The sequence below is a fragment of the Macrosteles quadrilineatus genome, unplaced genomic scaffold (assembly GCF_028750875.1).
Source record: "Macrosteles quadrilineatus isolate MER2022 unplaced genomic scaffold, UCM_ALF_1.0 Scaffold_5__1_contigs__length_97177068, whole genome shotgun sequence".
Classification (NCBI taxonomy): Eukaryota; Metazoa; Arthropoda; class Insecta; order Hemiptera; family Cicadellidae; genus Macrosteles; species Macrosteles quadrilineatus.
The window spans coordinates 71,386,004-71,404,023 of NW_026542598.1; the positions used below are offsets into that span (position 1 = coordinate 71,386,004).

The 18,020-nt window shown below is 33.0% G+C and overlaps 1 protein-coding gene across 2 annotated transcripts; it reads right to left on the minus strand.

The window, feature by feature from the left end:
* Positions 1 to 1,624: 1,624 nt before the first annotated feature.
* On the minus strand, positions 1,625 to 16,646 carry LOC128994429 (elongation of very long chain fatty acids protein AAEL008004-like). 2 transcript variants are annotated; one of them, XM_054418989.1, is made up of 8 exons: positions 16,538 to 16,646; positions 14,992 to 15,058; positions 12,224 to 12,414; positions 8,418 to 8,504; positions 7,376 to 7,432; positions 6,355 to 6,460; positions 5,671 to 5,807; positions 1,625 to 1,877 (listed from the first exon to the last, which is right to left on the minus strand). In XM_054418989.1, the coding sequence occupies exons 2-8, from the start codon at positions 15,053 to 15,055 to the stop codon at positions 1,677 to 1,679; spliced, it is 843 nt and encodes a 280-aa protein (XP_054274964.1). In that variant the 5' UTR covers positions 15,056 to 15,058; positions 16,538 to 16,646; the 3' UTR covers positions 1,625 to 1,676. The 2 variants fall into 2 exon arrangements, with proteins under 2 accessions (XP_054274964.1, XP_054274965.1); XM_054418990.1 differs by lacking the exon at positions 16,538 to 16,646 and adding an exon at positions 16,187 to 16,258.
* Between the last annotated feature and the right edge of the window lie 1,374 nt (positions 16,647 to 18,020).

Here is an 18,020-nt window from a genome sequence, read left to right on the forward strand (position 1 = left end):
TGTGTTGAAAGAAAGGTAATTTTGAGAACTAGGGAATGTCGAAGCCATAATTTTAGTTTAGGGTTTCAGTTTTTTAGAAATTAAGTTTTAACTTTTAAAAAGTCTAGTAGCCGACGCTAGCAATTTAAAGTATTTTCAATGCTGGTTTAACTAACAGCTGGTTTGTAACTGTCATTGAAATGTTTATGTTACGAGTTGTTTGTTTACAAAAATATTGTTCGTTGGTGTTTGCCTACATACTATTTCACTTTAAAATGTAGGTAGTTTTCCCCTACCGTGAAGGATCTGCGTTATCAGGAAATGTGTTATTTTGAACTAAACATCTCAAACACTTGCGTTTAATCAAGTTTTGTCGTAAATGCAATCTGTGTAAGTATTTAGTTTGTGCGTTGCAAATTTCAACTCATATTTGGGAAATATTTTGTCAGCAGTTTATCGCTTAATTGTTTAAGATATAAGTGGTTTACGTGTTGATACTTCTTTTTCTGTATGTTTGAATGTGAGTATGTCGGCATACTAAAATTTTGGTTAGTAATGAAAGCGTCAATCGGTGTAGTAGGTCTCTATAAAACTGTCAAATAAACTGCAGCAGAAACCAAAGTCGACTCATACCATACCAACTATCCCCGTAGTACTGATGATTCAGAAACTTGGGCACTGACCAAAGATCCGAAAACCTTAATGCTGGGTTAGATAATAAAGTGCAGAGAAAATATACAGACCAGTTCAAGATAACCCCCGAAGGCCCGGAGGTCGAAATAAAAAAGAACAGAGAGCTAAGAGAAATGTGTTAACACCCAAACATAGGGATGCTTTCCAGAAGTAGGTAAAGCCTGGATGGACAGGCTCTGCATAAACTTTAAAAAAGTATATTCCAAGGAGTACCACACGATAGACGGGAAATATCAAGTTATGAAATGCATCCTCAGACTGGGATCTAAATTTTGAAGAGGCAGTTGATAGAAGAGAATCCTCATAAAATTTTCAGTGGTCACGGAGGTAAGATAAGGTACGGTAAGTACATAAGTAGTACAGTATGCAATTAGAGGTTGCATGTAGCTACTCTACTCACAACCAGTGTGAATCGGTCACCAATCTCACTTCAAGATTTTTCAAATCAACACAAATGCTGTTTTATGGTAAAATTATCGGATTTAAAATGCACATCGCCATATTTTAGGTCTATATTCGAATGGAATAAATAGGTGGTCACGTTACATTTGTTTATAAGGTGATCTTTCCCTAAACTGCCAGAATTTGTGTCTATGCGTGTAAACTAGATGTTCTGAATTATTCCGTTTTAGTTGACAACTCGATTCCCGTACGTAGGACGGGCCACCAGCTCGTACTAGTTTAACTGCAAACTTTAACTTTAACTTTTAAAGCATTTTTGAGGGACTCACTTGCAATTATTAAATTTAATACTCCCTATACGTATTACCATAACCGTAATTTACACAGTATTAAATAATAGTGTAAAAGGTGGGCTCATAAGAGATAATAATCAGTCAAATAAAGACACGTACATTACCTCTAAAATTGATAAAACTTTCATTTAAACGTGTTTCAAACTCACCTCAAACTATACTTCAGCATCCATTAAGGTAAATGAAACATCACCGTAAACAGAAATAATTATTTATTTACATAACCTAGAATTAGTGACTTTTGGAACGTTAGTTCGATTTTGATTTCTGCAGGCATGTGGACGCTTGCTGGATCTTCTTGCTGTTGAGGTAGGCTTTCCTGTAGAAGTCGCTGAAGAGGTAGAGGAACACGGTGCTGTTGAGGGTCATATAGACGGTGAGCGCTTTGGGCAGCTTGCAGTCGAAGGCGAGTAGAGTGAGAAGGTAGACGATGAAGATTATAAACTGGCCCTGGAAGAATGTAAATAGTCATATGTAGAATTGTGTGTAAATGAACTTATTTTACAGTATGTTCAATACATTTTTAGAAAAATAAGTAAAATACTTAAGAAAAAATCTGTGTGGAGCAAGCACCTGTCCATCGACACGTCTTGCTTAAATAGTCGAAGTCTGAATTAAATCTGTATTTTAGGTCCAACACGTGAACAACACTAACAGCCAGACTGTTTGGTTGATCTTTAAGTTTTTCTTGATAATTTTACTATGGTCTGAAATAACTTCTTTGACTTATTTGATTTTGAAATCGTTTCTAATAGTTTAGATATGAACCAGGGTGCGCCAATAATGCTTCTAAGAGTTTTAGCCTGAACGCGTTCAATAATTCCAATTTTAGATTTACTCGAGGTGCCCCAAAGTTGAATGCCTTATGTCCAAATTGGGTTGATCACAACTTTATATAGCTACATTTTGTTTGCCAATGATAATTTTGTATTTTTGTACCTAGTAGCAATAGTCAAAGCTAGTAGTTAATTGAGTTTACGAGTTTGCAATTCCATTGCTGTCTCCTGCACCAGATATTAGTTCTCCAATTTAACTCTTTGTCAAGGGTACCTAAATATTACCTAGATATGTAGAATAAGCATACGAACGACCTACAATTGTTTTTGTTACTTCAATGCTCAAATGGGATTAGAAAGAAGAGTAATTAGTTTTACATTGTCAATCGTGTCAATGGTGTAAATTCAAAGTCTGAACTCACTGTTAGGCTAATAGTCCAAGCAAACTAATCAAACTTACATAAGGATCGTTAAAAAAATTGCAAGAAAACGTTTTATGGTTTTTTTTTTTTTGTAGAGTAGGGTTTGCAGAAGGACATACTAAAAGTTGCCAAAAATCGGTGCACGAGAAAACCACTAAAATCAGAATTTAAAATACCGGCTTTTTCCAACATTGGACAAACTAAAAAAACATATTTCACATGCATTTGTTATGCACATTTTTCGAGATATTGACTTGGGACCACCACCTGTATTTATTGGGTGGTTAGTACTTCATTTTTATAGGGAACATGTTTTTGGCCGCCATCTTGGATCCGCCATATTGGACATAGATAATTTTTTTTCAACGTAATGATAGTGTCGTGACACATCATTACCAACTACATTTTTACACTTATTTCAATGCCGAAATCCGTTTTTAAATATCTTTATTCATTTAGAAGATATATTCAAACGAAAACTCTCCAACATACATTTCTTATGGACGTTTCGTAGTTTGATAATTTTTTTAAACTATTTTTCTTATATCTCCAGTTCTTATTGACGCTTGTAGTTCGTTCTAGGCTTAAAATATTCAGTAATGTAAGGGCTTTCATTTGAGCTCTTGATCATTAAAATCAGACGAGTTGAAGACCAGCTAAAAATTTCAGAACAATATTAAATTTAACTTTTTAGAAATATATTTTTATTAAAAGATTTATAACTTGGGTTGTTAATACGTCACAAAGTTATTTCTGGTCTCAAATTACTCAGTAAATGTTTGGCTTTAATTTTATTGATCATTAAACAAAATCTGACAATTTTAAAATGAGTCATGGTTCTTAATTTAACATTAAAATGTATTTATTTTTAAATTTGTCTTTAGTTAAGGACATATATCCCAAACCCTAATAACTCCCGGAAAGTAATCCATAGCTAAAATAAAAGTCAATAATTTGGCGAATTATTTAAGACTATAAAGAGTTTTGGGAATTATTTAGAATTGGGGATATATGTCTTTAACTAAAGACAAATTTCAATATAAATACATTTTAATGTTAAATTATGGTCCATGACTAATTTTAAAATTGTCAGATTTTGTTTAATGACCAATAAAATTAAAGCCAAACATTTACTGAGTAATTTGAGACCAGAAATAACTTTGTGACGTATTAACAACCCGAGTTATAAATCTTTTAATAAAAATATATTTCTAAAAAGTTAAATTTAATATTGTTCTGAAATTTTTAGCTGGTCTTCAACTCGTCTGATTTTAATGATCAAGAGCTCAAATGAAAGCCCTTACATTACTGAATATTTTAAGCCTAGAACGAACTACAAGCGTCAATAAGAACTGGAGATATAAGAAAAATAGTTTAAAAAAAATTATCAAACTACGAAACGTCAATAAGAAATGTATGGTGGAGAGTTTTTGTTTGAACATATGTTCTAAATGAATAAAGATATTTAAAAACGGATTTCTGCATTGAAATCAGTGTAAAAATGTAGTTGGTAATTATGTGTCACAACACTATCATTACATTGAAAAAAAATATCTATGTCCAATATGGCGGATCCAAGATGGCGGCCAAAAACATGTTCCCTATAAAAATGAAGTACTAACCACCCAATAAATACTGGCGGTGGTCCCAAGTCAATATCTCGAAAAATGTGCATAACAAATGCATGTGAAATGTTTTTTTAGTTTGTCCAATGTTGGAAATAGCCGCCATTTTAAATTCTGATTTTAGTGGTTTTCTCGTGCACCGATTTTTGGCAACTTTTAGTATATCATTCTGCAAACCCAACTCTACAAAATAAAACCATAAAACGTTTTCTTGCAATTTTTTAAAGGTCATATCCTATATTTCTCCGACTATAAACATGACAGTTTTAAATTCCACAGTAAACTTGATACTATTTTTAATCGCCTAGTCAACTCAAATATGCCTAAATTTCCAAACCCCTTGATAAGTTAAAAAATCTATACAGTAGTACACCCAATAAGGTTAAGATTTTCTAGTAAACTCAATAAGAATGACATTTCTTAGTGAAATAATATGAGATTGAAATTGTAAGTTTTTAATCACCTTATAAACTTAACAAACTTGACAAATCTCTTTGTTTCAATAATGTGGAACCCTTAGTAAACTCAATAAGGATAAAATGTCCTGTTTTCACAGTGGTGGTTGGTTTTATTGAAACAATTTTCTTTCAAGGCTATTAAATAATTATTCAGTTATCAATTGTATTGGACTTTGTAACCCCGTTTATAAGGTTCACGTTACGCTAGGTGCTATTTATAGGTGTAATTAAGATTGAAGAAAAGAAAGCTCATTTGAGTTAATGAGTCGTGAAATATTCGTAGGCCTATATGATTACTTATGTAATACATTACTTGAATAATTCATAATCTAGAATCTATGTCAGAAAACCTACAGTATCGTTTTCTTAACCATGAGCAATGAAAAGTTCTCCCTCAATGTGTAGCTTCTAGCTGAATAATGACCTGTTTAGTTGTTTTACTTAGTAAAGTTCTTGACTTTATCATGTTTTACTAAAATAGTTCAGTATGTAACAATTAAGAATTGCTACCTTCTTTCAAAGTACAATCACATTCTTGAAATTTTAACCAAAATTCATATTTCTGGCCCTTGGACTTATAGTATTAGGACAATCATAGGGTTTACATACCTCCGTCAAATAGTCAAACGATTAAGATTGATCTTACTTGCTTCGTTGTGAAGACAACATTTTAAAACTTGCAATTCACAACGAAACATTCTAGGTACTGAGCAATCTAAATTGATGAACTATTTGACGGAGGTATGTAAAACATATTATTGTCTTAGAAATTTTACGTCAGCTCTAACAACACGGACAATAGTGTTTCAAAATCAACCTCTCGTTGTCAAATCATATTCACTGTCACTAAACCACTTACACCACAGTACGGGCGAAAAGTGTGGTGTTGAATATAATCTGACGATGCAATTGACGCCAAAAAGGCGATTCTCTCTCAAACTGTCAAGAAATTGAATACAAACCAGTTGCAGCTTCGTGATGTACTTCTTCCACCAGAGGTACTTCTGCATGGAGGGCCCCAGGGCAGCCAGGAGGTAGTACAGGTACATGACTACATGAACGAACGAGTTGAGGAATCCTATGAGAATACCTTGTTCTCCTGCAACAATAATAGTTTGGAGTGATGTAGTAATCAATGTGTACGGAAAACAATTTTGGATTTTGTTCTTTACAGGATTAGTATGTCATAAGTTATTGGTGTACGTTTAGAGAGTATTATTTACATTGCTATAAGTTTGTTTCATAGCTGTGTTTTGCAAGGGTTATGAGTCTGTATATCTTTTACATAATAGTAGGATCATAAACCAGGATTTTTACTTGTAGGCTATAGCAAGAAAAGTGGTCAACCATTATAATTACGATTAAAGCCCTAGTTCCATATTGTTGTAAAATTTCTATAATTGATAAATATGATTTAAATCACATCGGTTTGATCAAAATTGTATAAACCTTTTTAATTGGCTATAAATGAATAGACTGGTAGGATAAAAACTTAATCAAAGTCAAACATTTTATTTACAGTAACATTGTTTTAACTATTTAACCGATTTATTCTTGATTAATGTGTGTAATGGTGGTTTTGGTTCATGTAGGTGTTTCACATGTTTTGCTGACATGCTATAGTATAATTAATTAACCATAGTCACCTTTGACGTATTTGAGGTAGGCCCAGGTCGATATGGCCAAGTTGCTGTGATGGTAGACGTGTAGAAATGTTACTTGCGACTGTTTCTTTCGCAGTACGAAAAACACCTTCAACACAATAAAATACATGACAAGGTCAACAATGCAAGAGACAAATCCAACCAATTACAGTATATCAAGATTTGCAACAGTTATGCACATTGATCACGGTTTTAATCTACAACTAAGTTCAGAAAATAATCGTGTAATGTATAGTTTCTTAAACGAAAGATGAATGAATGTTATAATAAGAAGAACTGCAATAAAGATAATGTTAAATTCATTTCCCATTTAGGTGAACCCAATAATTGCAAATTTGAGTGGACGAATACTTTTAACAATGAAAGGTGGTATTCCAGAGCTACATAAAGAATATGCTTATTTGTTCATCTGGATTTTTTAAGTGCAGCAACAGAGTCTTCAATGTGCAGTCTGTACTCAATTTTATAACAATACAGTATGTTCCTTTCGACTGTATTTACATCTACTTGCTAAAAATAAATAGCTGATATGATCTTCTGTTAAAATCTTCGATTGATGTTGTACGATTTTTTCTTTATCATCTTTCCAATTTAACTCATGTTAAGTAGATTGATAACCTTTTTATTAACGGTTGAAAATATGAACAGTTTAAATAGTTTAATAATGAATGATACACATTACATTGCACTCCTTAATGTACGATACGAGAAAATTGCTTTTATATTGCAGTTTCCCGACTATATGTGGATATCGTGAACTAATTGAAGATGATAAATACATGTCCATCAACAAATGCACAACAAACAATCGCAACCAAACATTAAACAAAGCCAATGCCCGGTTGTAATTTGCATTTTACTCATCACCAGGACAAATACACAGAGGACATCTCAGACAACCTTCACACTAGTCAACACAAAGTCAAGGACATTGCAAGAACCACTTCGGTAGTCTTTGTTTGCGCATCAAATAATTCATACAAACAATGTCTTGTGTGCTTACCGTGTCTAGTAGCTCGATCAGTTTGGACACGAAGTAAAACCATGCAGCTTCTCTCAACTGAAAAATACAAGCACAAAATGATCAAAATCTTGAATATTTGAATCCAAGCATGCAGGAAATTCAGGTAAACAGAAGAAATAACTTTTTAGTGAAATCTATTTAGAATTTTCACACCACAGGTTGTCCATATGTGTGTGTACAGACATTTTTTCAACACTGAAAATGAAAACGAAAAAACTAAACCGTGCAAGATGGAATGTGATGGATATTATTGCTTATGCAATTCACTTCTAGTTATTGATGCCTGGAACAAATATTTAGGAGCGTTTTACGCACTGTTACATGCGAGCACAGAATAAAGAAAGATACATAAATAACCTCTATATTCGGTGATTTGAGCTTGTTGATGTTAACTTAATATTCTTCCCTATTAAAAGTACACTTGACGATGTACAATTGTAACGTGTGTTCCTGTCTTGTTAAATGTATGATGTGATTTTATGTTGACTATTTATTTACTTGTTATTTCACCCTACTTTAAAACTAGCTAACTAAAACTTTGGATGAACTAATGTTTGTGCTCTGATCGTAATCAAAGTACAATCACATCATACATTTAACAAGACAGGAACACACGTTACAATTTGACTTTAGCTGGTGACTAATATCCAAGGAAAGATGTTCAAACATGGCACTAACGTTTTTGAAAATCTAACTTGCATGGTTTATTCCGTCAGATATACTAGAGGTAGTATCTAGATGAAACCTGTTCTGAATTTGTAAAATGGCTAAATTTAGCAAGGTATTTTAATAATAAAGTTTGATCAAAACCTATTGGGTAAAACTTTTGACTTTTGGGTCTGATGATGATTGGAGTGTTCAATCGAAAGCTATCACCACTCAGCATCATGTTTATATGTACTTACCGTCTTGTGGGTTAACAGTTCAATTAATTTTACATACGTTTCAAGTGTGTGATTAGATGTTATATATTTACTTCCCGTACAATTGTATAAACAACACAAAAGTAATAAATACTTACCGGGTCTTGGACTGGATTGTGTTCCTTAGACAGAGGTTGACACCCATGCTGTATCATGTATTGAATAGCACGGTCAGTGGTAAAAAGCTGAAACAAAGTTATGTTGAAAAATTTGTAATGAGAGGTTCAAACATATTATGGTGTCACGATTTTGTGAAACTTTATATCAATGTTATTTGTACATCAATGTATAATCTTCGTAATTTGGTAGTATTTGTGCTTGTAAAATTTACTGGATTTGAATTTTTTATGGTAAAATATATTATTCAAACACTCTCACAATATCTTAACTACTTTCTTCATGCAATGAAAAGATGTAGGTTTACATAGTTTCTTATATTACCGCCTGAATGTTAAAGTATCCACCTACAAATTATTGAAAACTTTCTAAACGTTCGCCCGTTTTGTGTTTGCTCTTCATTCTATTTTTATCATTTTAGGCCGAAAATATTAATATTTTACAGTAATATAAACTTGATTCATAAATCATTCAAGTTTTCACACAGAAAAAATATCTCAGAAATCCCACATTTTAGATTTATCTACCCCTTTTCCATGTAAGAAATAGATAGTTTCCACGTTTTCGTCATACTGTAGCTAAAACAGTTGTTTTTAGCGAATTTCCCTAGGGAATAAGCTATTACCGTAGTACTCATGGTAAGACCTGGACCCGGGACCGACTTTTTTTTCGTTTTGAGGTCCCTAGAGGCCAAAAACACCATCCGTTCAAATTCATATATATATATATATATATATATATATGTGTCCGTTAGCGCGATAACTCGAGCAAAAATGATCCGATTTTGATGAAATTTGGTACAAACGTGTAAACCTACGTTTAATCGAACGAGTTTGCGAACCAGCATGATCGGACCATGGGAACAGGGATTTATGGGGGCTTTTATGGGGTAAAATGGGTTTTTCCTATTTTTGACCCAAAAAACATAAAATTTTGAAATTTCTTTCCAAACTATTTTGTAGAGCTTAAAAAAACAAATAATTTGAAGCGTTATAATGCGCCTAATGGTTACGGAGAAAATTCCAAAAAATTGTTAATTTAAAATTCCTATGTTATTCTTATGGAGAATAAGTAAACCGTTGTAGTGTGCTTGTTTATTATCATATTTTGCCCAAATTTGGAAAATGTTTTTATTTCTTACTAACTATTAACATTTTACAAAAAAAGAACAGTTTTACCCTCCCTGATGCAGCAAACCTAAGTACTTGTTAAACTAATTCTATTTAAATAGGGAATAAATGTGATATTTTTAGGGAGACATTTTAGTCTAAATCCAATCAGGCAAATGGAAATTCGCTTAGTCTGCAGGTTTGCTGCGGCGGGGGTATTTTAAAACATTTGTTGTGGGTCTAAAGTAGCTCCCCTCCGGGTCTAAAAGGCCTTTTTAGTCCCTAGGGAGTAAAAATCAGCTGTTGTAAACTTCGATTGTAAGCATCAATAGCATGTATTGAAATTATTTATCGATTGATTTAATCGGTTGTAGCTTATTGTTGCATTAGTTAATAGTTGGACATAACGATAGTATAAGGTACACATAAGACATAAGGTACATAAGACTTTCGTTTTGGTAATAGACGAAATGATCTAATCACTTACTTAACAGCTGCTTATTTGCATAAGCAAAATTGAAAACCAGCTGGAAGTCGTTTAGAGAGGTTATCTTTACATGAACAGTATTTTCGTTTCATAACTTTATTTTTGTTAAAATGTTGCAATATGACGGAAACCATAGTACATCACACAGGCAAAAAGTGTCTTTTCAACCCTTGCTAATTTTCCGACCTCGGCTTCGCCTCGATCGTAAAACCTGAGGTCGGATCGAAAAGAGTCACTTTACGCCCTAGTGATGAAATATACAATGTCATGACCATTATTTATGTCGCTTGGAGAATAATGGTACACATTTGCGACACACAATTTATTCAAACCTGACCTCAATCCTTAAGATTTAAATACTCCAAGTTACTAGGTCTGATTTTGTAATTCGTTCCGGTTCAAGTGAAAGGGCTTGTGTAAGTCTAGTTATTTATAAGTCATTCAGTTTCACTTTTTCCTATTTCCCTGTCAATGAGCGCCCCGAACTCCCACGATGACCACGTGATCGTTGTCACGTGACCCAGATATTGCAATACAGATCTAACGGTCTTCAGACGGAATAAGACCATGGAAATCTGCAGGGTTTCACTGCAACACCCCGTGACCTACAAACCTTTGTGTTTTCTTTGGAGACCAAACAAAAAGTGTCCTCTCGGTTTTATCCGTCGGTTCTTAAATTTCACAATTGGACAATACATTGAGTCATTATTGATCAATTAATTCAATTTTACCTCAGATAATTTAATGTTTTATTGATTGAGTGATATTACAAAATGAATGATTTTGGTCATCAACTTATGTACTGGGATGAACAAAGTGTGCAGCTTATCCACTAAGTGTTATGACATCATTTGAGACATCATCATCAGCTCGTGGGTATGTCATGTGTGTATTTTGTGGTTAATGGTGGAATGGGAATTTAACAAATCGAGATAGTTAATGTTGCTTCCATAATTTTACAGCCAATTCTTTGAATCATGAATTCATAAATCTATAACAGCATTACCCGATTTAAATGGTTGAAATGTAAATATAACCTGATCGAAATCGACTCAACAATCTTCCACTTAATCATGTAGTCGATTTAAAACAGTTTTTAAGGAACACCAACCTCAAATAGAGAAATAAAAACAATAGTTTCTGTAATTACAGCTGTAAAAGCCAATTCAATGAATGAAGAAAACATCTTGTCGATACAATCACTAGTAAAATTAGTTTTCCCTCTCCAATACAACTTTCTATTTCCGTCACGTATCGATATTATTTGTTGCAAAGTCAGAAAATTAGACACAGATCTTGAACACAGATTCATTTCTAATTACCTAGTTAACTTGTAGTAAGATGTATAAAGTGAAAATAACCTTCAAAGACACATTTCGCCCCACCGTTGATTGTTGTTCTGATAAACTAAAGCTAGGTGTCTCCAGTAATTAAATTATTGTGACATCGCAGTGAAAGTAATCAACAAGCCTTGAACTGGTCGTCTTACAGCCAAAGGCTGGGAGAAGAAAAACAGTGATTATCTTGTAGTCAGTTGATAATTGACTGTATGAAACAGAACTTGTCACTATCGCAAACAATAGTGTTGAATTTTGTGTTTATCGTAGTTGTATAGAGTTAAACTATTTACAACGATTATCATCGTTATTGTGGCACTGGTTTTAATGGGCCTTGTTCTAATAAAGAAAGTCGCCTTCGTCTGTGAGTTCTATAATGCATGCTTATCTAGATGGCTGGAAACAAACTGGACAAAACTTATAATTTTGATGGGTCAGTTAGTGTTATAGTAAATTCTGGATGAAGGATTTGTCAATTTTTGACCTGTTAGAGAGTGTATAAATACTGAAAGGATGACAGTTCAGGTGTTTAAGGACCCAAATTAAACAAACTCAGAATCAGACTCTGAAGTTTTTTACTGAGCCAAAAGGTTGTTCAATAGCTCAGCTTTTTCGCCTGCTTAAACGATTTCGTCCATCAAGTGGTTGGGGATGAAGGAGGGAAGGCAACAGGTTGTTAAATCCGTACATGAACCAATTCAATCCCTCTATACAATTTTGAATTGCCTACAGAGTACATTGTTGTTTAATAAAAGTTTGGTTTATCAATTTAAACTTCCACAACATCACTTGTTTACACTTTCAACAACTTAGAAGGACGAGTTAATTTAAGTAAATCAATCAAAATTACTCACCCTAAAGCACATCCAAGTGCTAAAAACGACTTGGTAGAAGTTGTAGACGATCATGACATACTTCAGGTCGAAGGCTGGTTTCGTCTTCATGAGCGCCGGGCCCAACTGGAGTACGAAGTAGAGATAAAAACTGACGATGGACAGTACAGGCCATGGGCTGCTCATTAGGGGCCATGAGTCTACTATGGGGTCTGAAACAAATCACCATATGTTCCGATAGATATAGTCAGCTGATAAATTACATGTTTATCTGGGATTTTGACTTTACCACCCATTTATCTAGTCCATCTGTAGCAATTTTTTTTTTTTCACAAAGGAGCCTCTCATATAGTGTGCTAATGTCAAAATTGTTTGTTACTACAATTGTTGACGTGACACCAAAGACGCTATGGTTAACAATAAATCGTCTTTCATGAAGAATAGATTAAAGAAACTTTGTTTAACAGAAATTAGCTCACTCTGTCAAAAGCTTCCAGAGTGAGCTAATGTTTGTTACGTCCATTTTTATTCTGACACTGGCTCCAACCATACAGTTAACATGGGAATTGGATGTGTACTGGAATCACAAGTAAGTTAATTCTCTTTTTGAGACAGACCCAGGCAGGTAATAAGGCCATCACTCAGGAGGAAATCAACATATTATGGATATTTTTCATAGCCTGAAACGTCGATGTGCAATTAATAAGAGAATGCAATGGTCATGTTATTCATTCTTGTGCATTCACATACAGCGATGCGATTAGAAACATTGGTAGGAGACTGGTTGGATTTAAACCCGGGGCTCTTGTGATAAGGTACTAACCAATACTCAAATAACATTATCAGACTCCCTTTTCCTCAACGAGAAATGTTCTTATAGTGAGGTAACTCATAATAAGGCAACACGCCCTTTTTTAGATACAAAAACCTTTCAAACATTACTTTTATATAATCAAACATTGTATTGTTTAATTTAGTCAATTAGCCTATCACTTTTTTAAGAGCTGTTGAATAATAAGAACTAGTTGAACGAAGATCATACAAAGCTTTTCATATAGGGTAATGACCTCTAAAAGTGTTTCAAGGTTAACGATGATTCACCTACAGAAAACACAGGTAATAAAAACGTGCTTAATGTCGAGAGCAATTTAAAATCGCATTTAAAGAAGTTGGGACAATCACAATTACAAGAAAGACGATATTTCAAGATGTTAAAAAAGAAAATTGTCACGTTTTTTTCCTGGTATTTCCTGAGATTTACGATTAGATGTTTCCTTAAATTAGTTAAAACAAGTAGAAACGCGACTACTCTCGTGGATAATGCGCTGGACTTCTTCCCTTGAAGCCCCAGTTCCAATCACCAGTTGAACCACACAAATCACTATTTGTTTTAGCAACGAAAATACGCCTGGAACACCCTTCAAAGTTTATGTTCGTCAGAAAATATCAACAAAGAGAGGATATGGGAAATCAAAGAGATAAAAGAATATTTATCTCCACAGCCTAATCCAGGGAATAATTACTTAGTAGCAGAAATGAATCCTATAACTGATTTCAGGGATAAAATATCATAGTATTCGTTGATTATCATATTTATTGATAGCATGTTGAAATATTGACTGGAAAAGGGGGCTCGGAGCTCGTCTCTTTTGGTAAGTTCACTTGTATAGAATATAACAAAGGTTTTCTAGTTCTAATATATAAAAAATATAACAAAGTTTTAACAAAGTTCTGTCATAGAGGGGAACTACCTCATCGTCGGAGTATTCCCTCCACTAACGAAGATTATTGTCATTGATACAATTTTACCGGGATTGCCGGTTTATAAGTTAGTTAAGTTGGGAATTCAAATCCACCACATTTAGACATTTTACATTTACGACGTAGTATCTACAAAAATCCCTGTAAAACTGATCATCTATACGTAATCTATACTGTATTAGTCCACTACCATTAGCCAAAGCCACTCCACCTCATATTATAGACGCAACCACCGCATATCTCTTTAAACAAGACGTCGTCCAGTGGTTGAAAACTTGACCAAAATATGTTATGTATAGGACTATTTCCCACTCCAGGCTGTAAATAAAACGTGTGATTGGAATTTCATCCATTTGTTTTTATGTTCTCTTTATATTTTGATGTTATTTTGTCACCGGCATGGCAACTCATAAAGGGTTTTTTTATTTCAAATTAATTGTTCGTGTTTATTTTTGAGCCTATTTAATTTATAAAGGGATTCTGCACATCTACAGGAAAATATCTTTCTAACAGTATGCGTAGATTTCCCCTGTGATGCACACGAGCTGAGAAAAAAGGTTTTAAAGAAACATGCTTGCCTATTATTACATACAACCAACAGCATTACTATATAATACAAAGCCGTTATTATGGTCGTCTTAAAACGTTGAAAAATACTACATGTTTGGAAAAATTGTCTATCTTCTTTTTTATATCCATCTAGGAAAAAAGGGATCCAAAGTGTCTAAATTATTGTTCCGAACTTTACTCTACTGTTTTCTGCCAAATTGGTATAAATAATTTCTCAACTATTTAAAAAAGATTTAATTTATGTATTAGAAGAAAAGAACTTTCCTTGCATTAGAAAACTCTCTATACAAAAGCCTCTTAACTATTCATAGACAATGATTTTAATTTGTTGAGAGGTTGAGTTGCGCCGTTACAAAGTCAAGCCGTTTAAAGACTGAAGTTTCCCGCTCTTACCTTTGGACCTGTGTATATTAAACCTAAAATGATTAAAATAAGCATGTCCCGAATTAGAATCTTACCTTCAATCGTTTCATTGAGGATCTGTTGATAGTTGTTCTGCACGATATGCAGAAGCCTAGCCATGACCTGAAAATAAATTACAAGTATTGAAAACGAAATATAAATTAGTTCATAGCTTACCAGGTCTATTTTTCTAGTCGTTGAAAAAAAGTATGAGCGACAGCACACCGTGCTAAGAACATTGAATATACTCGTATATGGTCAATGTTTATACCAGCTGACCTTAACACCGCGTTATCCAGTACATTATAAACATGCTGATTCTGCATGTATGGCTGTGTGTGGTACAGCTTTGAGATTTCGTTGAATATCATTGGTCTAATCAATAGTTGGTTTGTAAAATTTCACTGCAAAACATTTAAACAAGCACATTATCCTTTTCTACGCCCTTACTCCATTTCGAAAATTGTGGTTTAGCAACTAGTATTTTTTTCTTTTAAAGAATCGTACAAAAATACTACACCATATTGAAATATTGACATAGATTATATAACTCTTAATTTGAACTGCACGGTGAAATGAAGGCGTGACAATTAAAGACACACTACACACTATTAAACACACACTATACAAAATAACATTGAATTTTAGTTTGAAAAACAATAAAAGTATGAATGGTAATTAATGTTAAATTATATTAGAAGTGTGTGTTGCTAAAAATAGTTTCAACAAGTGAATCAATAAATTGTTATTGGTGATATAGATCGATTAACATGATTAACATTAACATTATCCTAAATAAACATTCGGTTTGTTATTAAATACTTTTTATACATGACAATGTTAACAATTATTTGTTTAAATAATCCAATAGTCCACAGATATATTAAATTAGATAATTATAGACCAGCCAAGGAAACTGAAAAAGGGTGTCCAATTGTGTAGTTAAATACTACAATTTTTATTCTTTATCAAACGACAATATTTTAACCATTTATATGACGTTCAGTCAGCTATAATGAAATACGATTAATAGATTTACCTACAAAGTACAAGATACGATAAATAAATGAAGCAATACAGCCATTGCAATCCCCAAAGAAAAGTTAACCAAACTGTATTCTTACTTTTCTATTGCTAATATTTATTTAACCATTTATTGCTTCTAGCTATCTTTTTTCTATGTTATAAAATTATCCTGAGTTCTGTAATTAATAGTTATTTATTAAAACTATTTTATACAGTTTATATTACCTATTCCTCTGACAGACTCTGTATTTAGTTTGAAGTATTGCGAATAGTCAAGCTGTAAAATAAAATACTAAAGATTTTATCCGAAATTAAATTGACGTTTTAATTTAACACACTGATTTCAACGAAACTTAAAATTCATTTTGAAACATGAAGTAGTAACTTAGGAACAACTTTTAAAATGCACAGTAATTTTTAAACCTTTAAATACAAAATACAGTAGACATTTTGTTTTTTATTTCAAAAAATTGCATTAAATTCAACAATTTTATTAACTTTAAGAAATAATTATTTTACACTCAAAACTTTCCTATAAATATAAAATAGTAAATCCATACTGAAAATTGTACTCACCGGTTCGACGACTGCCTGTGGCTGGATAGTGCCTGAGCGAAGGCACCGAACAGAATGGTACTGGCTACACACGGCCAGTATGTCAGTAGGTGAGGTAGTATCGTTGTGTCCCTTGCATGCCACCGGTAGCGGGGCCTTCCCGAAGATATTGTTTTTTGCGAAAGCCTCGTGGAAAATTTAGCAAGATCTGATTGCTTACCAGCAATGTACTGAATTGGTTTTAAGGACTTGGGAAATATGATGAACCTAAAAATCCTTATAATACTGTTTCTAAAAATAAATTGTGTTATTTTATAAGAATGGAAAATTGTATTTTAGAAAAGCAGGTTTTTTTGTTTGAAAATACTACCACGAAAGAATGCCTGCCTTATAAAATATTTGGTAGGAAAGAAAAAATTGTGTAAAAAATTAAAGATATGTGCATTTCATCAATCGGAAATTAAGGTGGAAACGGTCTATATTTGAACATTTATGTTGGATTCAAATTTCAGAAAATAACTTCTTAATCAGCATATTAAGTAATAATAATATTACAGAAAGTAAATACAAATATGTCTAATATCACTTGAAACAAAGTGTCCAATCGAAATCGATCACCACTTAACATCTTTTATATGTATTTAACGTCTTGTGAGTGAACAGTATAAATGTAAATATATATTGAACTATTATTTGACATATTTTTTTGTGCTTCCAGGTCAACTTATACTGTCTTAACAAGACGGTAAATGCACATGAAAGATGCTAAGTAATGATCGATTGTGATTGGACATTCCAATTATAATTGGAATGTCCAATCCTGATTATAATCAGGCTCAATAGGTGAATTATACACCGTAATTAACACAAAATACTGACTGGGTACTGTAATTTTTCGTTAGATTACGGCAAAAAGTATGTCCATGCTACGTATATGGTCCAGGCGGCAAAATGTTGTTATATTTATATAGATCTCCAAAATAACGCTATGATTTTATCGTAATTTAATTTTTTTTTACCTATAATCTTATATGAGCAATGTTTGCTTGTATGTATGTAAGCTTGTATACTTGCTTGTTTGCATGCACAAAGATATTGAAAACGGCTTCGATGATTTTCTTCATGTGGTGTAAATAATTTATTTCAGGCCTAAAACGTGACTCACGACATCCACTACCTTCAGGAAATTATTATTTCACTACACAACTAATTTGAAAATTTAAAAATTTAATATTTATTATGGATTGCTAAGTAACCATGTTGGTTGGACAAAATAACAAGGAAAAAGTAAACAAAAGACTTGTGAGTCGTATTTATAACAAGCCATTCACAGTACACTAACAAATTACAAAATACAGTAGAAATGAGAAATATCAGGGGCCCATTTCATAATAAACTACAAGTTACAAGTTACAACTTGTAACTTGTAATTTCCATTAGATTTGCATTGGGCGATCAGCTGATTTACTAATAATATTGGTTTGTACTTTATTATGAAATGGGC

Excerpts from the sequence above, each read along its gene's own strand:
- LOC128994429 (XM_054418989.1), bottom strand. The coding sequence starts at position 15,055 with ATGGCTAGGCTTCTGCATATCGTGCAGAACAACTATCAACAGATCCTC. Across the intron at positions 5,808-6,354 it reads CTACCTCAAATACGTCAAAG|GAGAACAAGGTATTCTCATA; the intron begins GTGACTATGGTT and ends TTATTGTTGCAG. Across the intron at positions 1,878-5,670 it reads ACATCACGAAGCTGCAACTG|GGCCAGTTTATAATCTTCAT; the intron begins GTTTGTATTCAA and ends ACATTCTTCCAG.